Source organism: Cajanus cajan, chromosome 7, assembly GCF_000230855.2.
Source record: "Cajanus cajan strain Asha chromosome 7, NIPB_CcT2T_4, whole genome shotgun sequence".
In the NCBI taxonomy this organism is placed as follows: Eukaryota; Viridiplantae; Streptophyta; class Magnoliopsida; order Fabales; family Fabaceae; genus Cajanus; species Cajanus cajan.
Window position 1 is genome coordinate 48434259 of NC_138523.1, and position 12973 is coordinate 48447231.

Genomic DNA, 12973 nt, shown 5'->3' on the forward strand with positions numbered 1-12973 from the left:
AATAAAATAATTCAAAAATACACAAAATCGGAGAATCACTTATATATATATATATATATATATATATATATATAAATAAATAAATAAATAAATAAATAAATAAATAAATAACGTACACATTAACATGTGCAAGATTATGAGCCACACATTTCAGCTACCCCGGTTGATAACAGAGCCAACACCAGGCATGATTTATAGAAACAAATGATATCTAAGATTCCTTGAACGCTGACTTTAGCTTTTAATTTTATCCTATCCATTGAGATCGAAATAATAGTTTCAATAATATCTAAAATTAATACATAATAGTTAATCATAATATTTATTAGTTTTTGTTCAATTATATAAAAGTGTGGCATTAAGTCCGCTATTGAAAATAATCAATAATTATCTAAAAATAAATTACTATAAGTCATAAATTGTATAACCAAAGTTGAAATTTATTCGGGCCATGTCCTAAAGGCACGGGTCTGTGCTATATAGACTACTCTACATAGTAATAATAATGATAACTTAACCACAATCTACCATTTTCTCAGCAAGTCAGCATTCTTGGTGGAAAACAAAAAACAAACAGAGAAAATGTCTGATAAAGTTGTGAACAGTGATAATCTTCGTGTGGTTATGTTCCCATTCCTAGCATTTGGTCACATTAGTCCATTTGTTCAGCTATCCAACAAGTTATTCTCTCATGGTGTTGCAATCACATTCTTGTCAGCAGCATCCAACGTTCCCAAAATCAGATCAACCCTCAATCTCAATCCAGAAATCAATGTTATCCCTCTAAAGTTCCCAAATGGCATAAGCAGCACTGCTGAGTTGCCACCTCACTTGGCTGGAAACCTCATACACGCACTTGACCAAACTCAGCCTCAGGTGAAGTCCCTATTGTTGGAACTCAAACCCCATTATGTGTTCTTTGACTTTGCACAAAACTGGCTCCCAAAAATAGCTTCTGAAGTTGGCATCAAATCTGTTCACTTCTCAGTCTACTCTGCCATTTCTGATGCTTACATCACTGTGCCTTCAAGACTTGTTGAGGGAAGAGACATCACTTTTGAGGATCTTAAGACCCCCCCACCAGGGTTCCCTCAAAATTCCAACATTTCCCTCAAGGCCTTTGAGGCCTTGGACTTCATGTTTCTCTTTAGAAGGTTTGGTGAAAACCTCACTGGCTATGAGAGAGTGTTGCAAAGCCTTGGTGAGTGCTCATTCATAGTGTTTAAAACATGCAAGGAAATAGAAGGGCCTTACTTGGACTACATAGAAACTCAATTTGCAAAACCGGTTTTGTTGTCTGGTCCACTAGTCCCTGAGCCATCAAGGGATGTGCTAGAGGAAAGGTGGTCCAAATGGTTGGACACTTTTCCTGCCAAATCTGTCATACTATGCTCCTTTGGTAGTGAGACTTTTCTGAGTGATGATCAAATCAAAGAACTAGCCACAGGGTTGGAACTCACTGGCTTACCTTTCATTTTGGTTCTCAATTTTCCTTCTGATCTCTCTGCGCAAGATGAGTTGGAGAGAGCATTGCCAAAAGGGTTCTTGGAGAGAGTGAAGAATAGGGGAGTTGTGCATACTGGTTGGTTTCAGCAGCAGCTTATACTGAAACATTCTAGTGTTGGATGCTATGTGTGCCATGCTGGCTTTAGTTCTGTGATAGAGGCTATGGTCAATGAGTGTCAACTGGTGCTGTTGCCTTTCAAGGGTGACCAGTTTTTCAATTCTAAGCTTGTGGCTAAGGATTTGAATGTAGGGATTGAGGTGAATAGGAGAGATGAAGATGGGTACTTTCACAAGGAGGATATACTCAATGCATTGAAAACTATCATGGTGGAGGATCACAAAGAGCCAGGGAAGCATATAAGAGAAAACCACATGAAATGGAGCAAATTTTTGTTAAATAAGGAAATTCAGGACAAATTTATCACTGATCTGGTTGCTCAGTTGAAGTCTATGGCATAGTTCACGATCTGGTCTGACTCTCTGATTTGGTGACTGCACCAAATTCATTTCCTTAGTGTAGTTTTTCCAATGGAAAATAAAGTCTGCTGAGACTAAAATGTATCAGTTGAAATCGTCAGATTTTCATGTATCAATTCTGATTTGTGATATCAGTCTGTTATTCTTGTGTTTTTGTGTTCCCTTTGTAGTATTTAATATCTCTCTCCTTTCTCAAGTCTACTCTGAAGTTGTAATAAGACCAATTAATACACGAAATTTCTCAACATGCAGGTGGGAAATTCATCTTTAAGTAGTTACAAACTGCTTGTATGTAATTTCAGATTATTGCATTCATACTGATTGTGGTTAAAAGAAATTGAATGGATTGCTTAATTGAAATGAAGGTGCGCATTGTATGAAATAAGTATGGTTTTGATCATAGGTGACCACTTAGTTGTAAGATCTGCAGTAGGGATTTTCAATATGGGCCTTGTCTAGTGTCTCAATGGAAATTGAAGTACTTAAAAGAGTTGGTTCATCTTATTAAATAAATAATAAAACAAATGAGTTGGTTCACACTTTTTTTTCTTTTTCCCCATTTTTTCTACCCTCCATTTATTTCTCTTTTCTACAGTACGCGCAGCATTAAGAATTAACTACATTGTCCGTAAAACAGGTTGTGCTACTTCTCCTCAACCACAGGGTGAGTTTACGTAACTGAAAAGCAACACCACATTTAAGTTAACTTTTTTACATTAAAAAGTGGAAAAAGTCCGTTCAATGGTTGTTGAAAGATTTTTCAAACACAGTGATATTAAGGTAGATATGCAATTTCAAATTATGAAGTCAAAATAACTTACTACTAACATACAGCATAAATCAACATTTATAGTAGTGTTTTCTTACTACTAATTCACAATCTAATGACCTCCAGTTTCTCTAACACTAGCAAATATGAATTTTTGTCATTACTGAATCACCAATTTGAATTCCGATATGTAATCTTGAAGAAGAAAAAAATAATTAATCATGCGCCCCAATTGAGTACCCCATTTATATAGATCAGAATAACAAGGGCAAATAAAAACAGTTACTGTGATACAGTCATACAGCATATCTGCTTTGACTCCATTGAATTTGAATCCAACTTCACACCATCAAACAATGAACAGTTTAATAGAAGTGAACATAAAACTATACATTATTGCTGTTGCACCAATACCGTATATGAATCTTCCTTGTCCAAATCCTATGCTTCTTTTAGCAACTGGTGGCAATATGATTTTTTTCTTGCTATAAGGATCAGTGAATCAAACATCCTCCATGCCACTTTCCCTTTCCCTGTTTGAATGTATGGCTTGCAATTTGTAAAGAGGTTAAAGAATCCAGACATGTAACCACTGCAGGGTTCCATTTATTATCAAAAGGATTAAACCCTAATATTGGTCCCTGAAGCTATCATATTTGTTGGAAATATTTTGTGAAAAATATAGAAAAATTGGATCTTGTAGACAAATTGCAATTAAAATTGAAAATGGAAAGTTATGATTAAAATTATCATAAAAATTCATAGAAGAGAATGTTTATGTATAGACTTACAATTAATTTAAAATTCATAACAAACATCATCCACTAACAACTCTACTTGTTGAGATTCTATTGAATAACTGAAAACAAAATATAAAAGATAAAATCATAACAATAACAAATAATCTATCTAAAATTTATTCAAAATTTAAATAAAGGAAAATCTTATAAATTTAACACTGCTCCTTGAGATTTGTCATGAACATCATAAATTTTAGTTTCATGAACTCCAAAACTTGATTTCTGAAGTGCCATGTCATCAAGTTGTTGCACATCAATTTCTTGACCTAAATCATTGGCTTTATAGTCATTCAATTTAACTCCTCTTCGTGTCTTAAATTACCATTTGCTCGGATTTGTCATATCAAATACATCTTGCATAAAAGTGTGACCAAATCTGTCAGCCACGTTTTTGACTTAGTCTTTTTAGTTATTTGTTAATAAACCTTATCCCCTAGGAATAGGATGCTTAGTTTTTCTGTTCCGTAAAATTAGCCATGTTGCAGTTATGCTCTGTTTACATTGGTTTTCTTTTTTTTTTTCCGTATTGGTTATTGTATTGGCTATATAAAGCCATTTACTTCACTGAATAAAATAAGCTTTATAGCTACAGCTGCGTCTTGATATCATTTTATTCTAAACACTGGTATCAGAGCCCACACACGGGCCTGATACATTAGCAAAACACGAGAGAAAAGAGGTGAGTGAAACATATGGCTGACGGCAATAGCTTCCTCAGTATTCCAAAGTTTGATGGAGACTATGATCACTGGTCCATGCTAATGGAAAATTTGCTGAGATCCAAAGAATACTGGAGCGTGGTGGAGCAAGGCTATGAAGAACCCAAAATACTAGAGTCACTCACAGGAGCAGAACGTAAAACTTTGGAAACGCAGAAACTGAACGATCTACGAGCAAAGAACTATCTGTTTCAATCCATCGACAAGAATATTTTGAAAACTATCACCAACAAAGCTACCTCCAAAGCACTTTGGGATTCAATGAAGCAAAAGTATCAAGGGAATGCTCGAGTTCAACGCGCACAACTTCAACGGCTTCGAAGGGAGTTTGAAATTCTAGAAATGCAAAACGGTGAGTGCGTGAATGATTACATCTCTAGAGTCATGATCATTGCAAATGACATGAGAGGAGCAGGAGAGGCCATGGAGGATGGGCATATTGTTGAAAAGATTTTGCGTACATTATCTGACAAATACAATTATATTGTATGCTCAATCGAAGAATCCAAGGACATCAATGAAATGATGGTAGATGAGTTGCAGAGTTCATTGCTTATACATGAACACAAGATAAAAAGGCAGGAAATGACTGAACAAGCATTGAAGGTCACAGGAGACTACTCAGCCCCACGAGTTACTGAACATCTCAGTAGCAGAGGCAGAGGGCGGGGAGGATATCGAGGCAGAGGAAGAGGCAGAGGTAGAGGTAGAGCTTTTGACAAATCCACAGTTGAGTGTTATCGATGTCGCAAGCTGGGACATTTTCAATATGAATGTCCCACCTATGCTAACTATGCAGAAGACACAGAGTTGGATGACGAACAGGAGATGTTGCTTATGTCATATGTGGAAATGCAAGGAGATAAACGAGATGAAATATGGTTTCTGGACTCTGGATGCAGCAATCACATGAGTGGAGACAGGAAATGGTTCACTGAGCTTGATCAATCATTCAGACATAGTGTTAAGCTAGGAAATGACTTCAAATTGAATGTCATGGGAAAAGGCAATGTTCGAATGAAATTAGGAGGACGAACTGTGACTATCACAGAGGTATTTTACACTCCTGATCTCAAATCAAATTTGCTTAGCATTGGTCAGCTTCAAGAACGAAATTTGTCTATACTAATTAAGAATGGATGTTGTAGCATTTATCATGATACTGAAGGTTTGATTATACGAACTACGATATCTGCAAATCGTATGTTTGTGCTTACGGCATCTATTCCTGTTGTTGATACTAATATATCAAAGGCAGCATGTTTAAATGTAACTTCTGAAAATATCACAAGCTTGTGGCATCAGAGGTTTGGTCATCTTAACATGAAAGGACTGCGGACTCTTGCCTATAGAAAGATGGTTCAAGGCCTGCCAATATTGAAGAATCAATTCAAGTTGTGCACCATATGCATGACTGGAAAACAACAACGACATTCCTTTCCACAGAAAAGCACTTGGAGAGCATCTAAACCACTACAACTCATTCATTCAGATATATGTGGTCCAATTACTCCTGAATCTCACAGTCATAAAAGGTATATCCTTACCTTTATAGATGATTATAGTCGAAAAATGTGGTCTTATTTCTTACATGCCAAGTCTGAAGCCTTTGATACATTCAAAAGGTTTAAATCATTGATTGAGAAAGCAACAGGATACTACATAACCTGTTTGCGCACTGATAGAGGAGGAGAGTTCACCTCATCAGAATTCAATGATTATTGTAGCAGTAATGGAATCACAAGACAACTCACGACACCTTACTCACCACAACAGAATGGAGTGGCAGAAAGAAGAAACCGAACCTTGATGAATATGGTGAGATGCATGCTGACAGCACGAGATGTTCCAAAGGAGTATTGGCCTGAAGCAGCAAACCTGGCCACTCATATTCTGAATAGATGCCCAACCTCAGTCCTGCCAAACATGACACCAGAAGAAGCTTGGAAAGAGAGAAAACCATCAGTCACACACCTCAAGGTGTTTGGATGCATAGGATATGTTCACGTTCCTGATGTTACAAGGAAGAAGCTGGATGAGAAAAGCATCAAGTGTGTATATGTGGGAGTCAGTGAAGAGTCCAAAGCTTTCCGAATGTATAATCCAGAAACAAAGAAGATTATCATTAGCCGAGATGTAGTTTTTGATGAAATGGAAAAGTGGGACTGGAAGAAGTCAGAAGGAGCTAATTCTCTTGAACTTATGTGTGAAGAAGAGGAAGAAAATAAGGGAAATAAAGATTCAGCAGTGACGAATCAAGAAGATAATGAGAGTGCAGAAGAAACTACAGAAAATGAGAGAATCAAAGTGATAGAAGAAGGAAGAAGAAGTGAAGAAGTACTAGTCTTCAAGTAATCTCCTGGCCATAGTTCTAGTGGTTGGGCCTTTGGCCTATGCTCTTCCATCACAAAGTCCCAGAAAGAAGAAGACAGCCACCAGTATGGATGAGAGACTATGAGTCTGGAGCCGGACTGTCAGAAGAAGAAGACGAAGAAGCAATGGCACAGGAAGTGGAACAACTCACCCAAGAGATGCAGCAGCTCGCCATGTTCACATCATATGATTTCATTGATCCCACCACCTTTGAGGAAGCAGCTAAAACTCAGGTATGGAGGGATGCAATGGAGAATGAGATTGCAGCGATTAACAAAAATGGAACATGGGAACTAACAACTTTACCGACAGGAGCAAAGAAGATTGGTGTGAAGTGGGTATTTAAGACCAAGATAAACGAAAAAGGAGAAGTAGACAAATATAAGGCTCGTCTTGTAGCAAAAGGGTATGCTCAAGAAGCTGGAATTGATTATTTTGAAGTATTTGCACCTGTGGCAAGATGGGATACCATTCGGCTAACCTTGTCCATTGCAGCCAGTCAAGGATGGACGGTTTATCAACTAGATGTCAAGAGTGCATTTCTACACGGAGAGTTAGTAGAAGAAGTGTATGTGGAACAACCAAAGGGATATGAGGTAATCGGTGAAGAAGACAAAGTGTACAAGTTGAAGAAAGCTCTCTATGGGCTGAAACAGGCACCTAGAGCATGGTTCAGCAAGATAGAATCATACTTCCTGAAGGAAGGTTTTGAAAGAAGCACGAGTGATCACGCTTTGTTTACAAAGAAAGAAGGAGGAATAAACGTTCTTATTGTGAACCTGTATGTAGATGACCTCATCTTTACAGGAAATAGTGAAAAAATGTTCCAAGAATTCAGGAACTCAATGAAAAAGGAATTTGAGATGACCGATCTGGGCAGGATGAGATATTTTCTAGGTGTGGAAGTCACACATACCTCAAATGGTATTTTCATTTGCCAAAGAAAGTATGCTAATCAAATACTGGAAAGATTTGGTTTTCAAAACTGCTCAGCTGTGAAAAATCCAATCGTTCCAGGGTGTAAGCTCACAAAGGATGCTGGAGGATTAAAGGTTGATGCTACCACATATAAGCAAATGGTGGGAAGCCTTATGTATTTAACTGTCACTAGGCCAGACTTAATGTATAGTGTAAGTCTAGTGGCTCGTTTCATGAAAGCACCAACTGCTATGCATCAACAAGCAATAAAAAGGGTCTTACGCTATTTGAGAGGAACTATTCAACTGGGTTTGTTTTACAAATGAGAAGGAGGAGAAAAGTTGGTAGCGTTTTGTGATAGTGACTATGCCGGAGACTGTGATGACCGAAGGAGTACCTCAGGGTATGTTTTTAAGATGTCAAATGGATTAGTTGCTTGGAGTTCTAAGAAGCAACCTGTGGTATCACTGTCCACCACCGAAGCTGAATATATCTCTGCGGCAGCTTGTGCTACTCAGAGTATTTGGATGATGCGTGTACTTAAGAATTTGGGGATTAAGCAAAATAAATGTATTATTTTCTGTGATAACAGCTCAACAATTAAACTCTCAAAGAATCCAGTCATGCATGATCGAAGTAAGCATATTCATGTTCGATTTCATTTTCTTCGGGAGTTGACAAATCAAGGAGAAGTTGAATTAGTACACTGTGGAACTAAGGATCAACTAGCTGACATCATGACCAAAGCCTTGAGACTAGAAGCATTCGTGCAATTAAGAGAAAGACTTGGTATATGCCATATTGAGGAGATAAACTGACTATATTTATGAAAATAACAGTTCAGTTTAAGGGAGGAATGTCAGCCACATTTTTGACTTAGTCTTTTTAGTTATTTGTTAATAAACCTTATCCCCTAGGAATAGGATGCTTAGCTTTTCTGTTTCGTAAAATTAGCCATGTTGCAGTTATGCTCTGTTTACATTGGTTTTTTTTTTTTTTTTTTTTTTTTTTTTTCTGTATTGGTTATTGTATTGGCTATATAAAGCCATTTACTTCACTGAATAAAATAAGCTTTATAGCTACAGCTGCGTCTTGATATCATTTTATTCTAAACACAATCTTCTATGCCAAACATTACTCTCATTAATTTTTGCAATAAAATCATGACCTTCAACTAAATTAAATTTCAAATAAAAAATATTTTTGGTCATCTCGATCTTTGCAATCTCTAAACCATGTTCATCCATATAAAACAATAATTCTTTTTAAAAGAGACTCCATATCCATTCCTTAATATTTGTGGAATACTAAGGAGATTTTGCTCCAATTCTAGAATGTAAAGAACATCTTTGACAATTATGATACCTTTTTTGGTTTGAGTTAGAAATTGTTCCTTTTCCATTGGCTTGCGCAATTTCACCATTTCCCATCTTGACTTTTGATTCAATTGATTTTTCAATGGAGGTAAAAAATGATAAACATTTATTCATGTGACTAGTGCAACCACTGTCAATTAGTAGGTATTCAATTCATGTGAATTGAATTCTTGAGATGCATGATGTAGGAAGTTAATAAGGAAGCCACGTGGTTACCAATCAATTTAATTTTGATAATTTTGTTATTGTTGGGATACAAACAAGTCCCACATCGATAAAATATGATAAAAAATAACAACTTATATAGCATAAACATACTTCAATGATCTTGATGGAGTAGGTAAGTGAAGTGAAGAGTTGTGCTTCCTTTGCCTTCTCCAATGATCACAGATCTTTGCTCCTTGATGAATTCCGGAATGAGATTGATTTAGAAGATGAGAGAAAAGTGTTTCCTAGACTAGGATGGAAGCATCCAAGCAAGAGAAACAAATAAGAAAGCTCACGGCCAAGCTAGGAGAGTAGATTTTCCTAATGCTAAGGCTTAGAGTTTGGTGACTTTGGAAGAGAACTTTGGCTGAAGTAAATTCAGAAAATTCTCATATATCTTCAAAAGTGATTACATAAGGGTGAAGGTGTCAATATATAGTCCAAATAAGCAAGCTAGTGGCGCCTAAATTCAAATGTCCATCTTTGGCGCCAATATTTGAATTTCAAATGGCATTTGAAATTCAAATTTTGGTGTATCATGTGCACATCCGAAATTTATGGCAACTAGCATCATCTAAGTTGCATTTGAGACTCATTTGATGTGTATTTAGGGTGCACATGTTCAGCTCATACAAGCTTAAAACATGTGACCTAAATTCATGCCAAATGACATCTTAATGAAACTTAGATTTAGCCTAAACGACTTAATATTGAAAACCTTCTAAATTCCTAATCTAATGGCCTAAATACAATGGCCAATCAAATACAATATAAAGGAAAAATTACAAGGATTAAAATGAGCCCAATATTGGGTACCAAAAGCCCAAAGGCCCATGAAGCCCAAAACTAGACCCAATAAGCCTATGGCCCAAAAATGTTACTCTATGTGGTCCAAAATACAAGACCAAAATATATGGAACCTATACTAACAAAACATAAGAACAAAATGGTTATAACAAGATAGGCCCATGTAAAGCTCAACTTGGGCCTTCCAAGCCCATCAGGCCCATCGGGCCTTGACTGGCCCAACCCTTCATGTCTAGCCAACTCCTCTTGGCTCTTTCAATGTGTCACCCCTTGCCTTCCTAGGCATGATTCCATCAGATCTAGAGGCCTTTTGGGTAATGACCAAAAGCAAAACCGTGAGGGCTAAGGCCCAAAGCGGACAATATCTCATCATTGTGGAGTATGTTTGTGTAATAACCTTATAAAAAATAATACTCATAAAATATCCCCTCAGACAAACACCATAAAATAACCCCATCATTGGTATTTGAGCTAAGGTTACGATCTTGGAGATGGAAGCAGAAACAAACTTTTCACAAATTTCCCCACCTATTTTTGATGGAGAAAGTTATGATCTTTGGGCGGTGAGAATGGAGGCATACCTAGAAGCTTTAGATCTTTGGGAAGCCGTAGAAGAAGATTATGATGTTTCGCGTTACCAGACAATCCTACCGTAGCCCAAATGAAAATTCACAAGGAAAAGAAAATCAAGAAGGCAAAGACAAAAAGTTGTCTCTTTGCCTGTGTTTCACAAAATGTTTTCACCAGGATCATGACTCTCAAATCGGCAAAAACAATTTGGGATTATCTAAAGGAAGGATATGCTGGAGATGAAAGGATTCGAAGCATGCAAGTATTAAATTTAATGAGAGAATTTGAAATACAAAAAATGAAGGAGACAGGAACAATCAAACATTACTCTGACAAACTGCTTGGCATTGCTAATAAGGTACGATTACTAGGAACGCAATTTCTTGATTCTAGAATTGTTGAAAAAATTCTAGTAACTATACCTGAAAGATATGAAGCTTCAATAGCGGCCTTGGAGAACACAAAGGATCTGAGTAAGATCACTTTGGCAGAGGTGTTACATGCATTGCAAGCATTAGAACAAAGGAGGCTTATGAGAGAAGAAGGATCTGTGGAGGGTGTATATTTAGCCAAATGGAAGAACAACAATGGTGACAAAAACAAGAAGAAGGAATTGTTTCAAGAGAACCGTCAAAATAATAAATTTTTCTACCATGTCCTTATTGCAAAAAGACTAATCATCCACAACAGAAATGTTGGTGGAGACCTGATTTAAAATGTGACAAGTGTGGACAATTAGGACACCTAAAATATGTGTGCAAATCTCATGAGCAACAAGAAGAAGCCAACATTGTTGAAGATCAACAAGAAGAGGAAGAAGAACAACTACTTTCAATGTCATGCTTTATGACCAAAAAACCTTCAAAAGCTTGGATTATTGATAGTGGTTGTACAAACCATATGACTTATGACCGAGAACTCTTCAAATAACTCAACAAAACTGATATCTCTAAAGTCCAAACGGGGAATGGAGCACACCTTACAATAAAAGGCAAAGGAACAGTGGTTATTAAAAGTCATTCATGTTTGAAATTAATATCTAACGTTTTATATGTTCCTGATATTAATCAAAATTTGTTGAGTGTTGCTCAGTTGTTAGGAAAAGGCTATAAAGTGTTATTTGAAGATAAAAATTGTGTGATTAAAGATATACACAACAAAGAAGTATTTAATGTCCATATGAAAGGTAAGAGTTTTGCTTTAAATTTGGAGAAGGAGGAATCAATTATAAATGAAGACACAAGTGAAGAGCACAAAGATGCATATCTTCAAAAGAAGTTTGATGATCAAGAGGAGAATGAAGATGATGAAAAACCACCTTCAAAAGAGAAGTTCAAGACAAATGCTAAAGTGGTCCCACTCAAGAAGGATTGCAACAAAAATCACAAAAAGAAGAAACTGTTCAAAAAGAGAAAAGGCATATCTTGAAATTCAAATTAGGTGATAAAGATATTCAGTCAAGGAGGAATGTTGGGAATATGCCTAAATATCTTTAGAAGAATAAATTAGTTTTTTGATAAGAATATTTTATTTATATTTCAAATATTTAAATTTAATCTGTTTTGATTATTTTAGGATTTGTTATTCCTTATTTTTAGAATAGGATAATATCAATATTTGATTTTGTATAACAAATTTTCTCTATAAATAGAGACTCGTGAATAAAATTATATTATGCTCCTCTGATAAAAAATAAGTCTTATAAAATATCCTCTCAAACAAATACTATACAATAACATCATCAGTTATGATTTCCATTTTTTGCGTTGTTGGTTGTTATAGTTAGTTGGTGCAATGCACCTCTATAAATAATTAGCTCTAAACCGAGCTCGAGGATTTTTAAAAAACAATTTCTTGTAATCCTTCTCTCAATTCGATGTACAATTCTTCAGATTCTATTCTTCAGATTCTATTCTTCTATTGGAATTCCTAAAGTTTTGTAGTTCTTCGAATAGTCCCTATTCCTAGAACTACCTTCATCAATGCCATAAATAAATACTCATCTTTATCATCAATTTTTTTTCTTCAATCACGTTTGCCTGTTTTTCCTAATTGTTGTTCAAGTTGGTTCTTCTTTAATTTGTAATATGACCATTTTTATTGCAAAAATTACAATGAAAAAGGGGTTTATCTTTAAACCAATAATCTTTTTCAACATGGTTGGTTCTTTGGCAATGAGAGCAAGGCAAAAAAGTTCATTTTCTCGAAGAACGTTCAACTTTTCTTTTGTTCTTATTGAAAGTTTGTGATTTTCCAAAATTCATTTCATTGTGCTTTACTCAAAAGGCACCTTCAATAGCTTTATCACTTCTAATGGAGACTCTTTTCTCTTGTGCTTGACGCTTGCTGGTCAATTCAATAATTGTAAGAGTTTGCAAATTGCAAGACTCTTCAATTACAGAAATCTTGACTTCAGATTTTTAGGCATGAAACCATTATTTTTTCGACAAC

At 36.0% G+C, this 12973-nt stretch overlaps 1 protein-coding gene across 1 annotated transcript; it reads left to right on the plus strand.

Annotated features, from left to right (window-relative positions):
- Positions 1–496: 496 nt before the first annotated feature.
- On the plus strand, positions 497–2145 carry LOC109804959 (UDP-glycosyltransferase 79A6). Its single transcript, XM_020366888.3, has one exon. The coding sequence runs from the start codon at positions 583–585 to the stop codon at positions 1963–1965; it is 1383 nt and encodes a 460-aa protein (XP_020222477.1). The 5' UTR covers positions 497–582; the 3' UTR covers positions 1966–2145.
- Positions 2146–12973: the final 10828 nt, after the last annotated feature.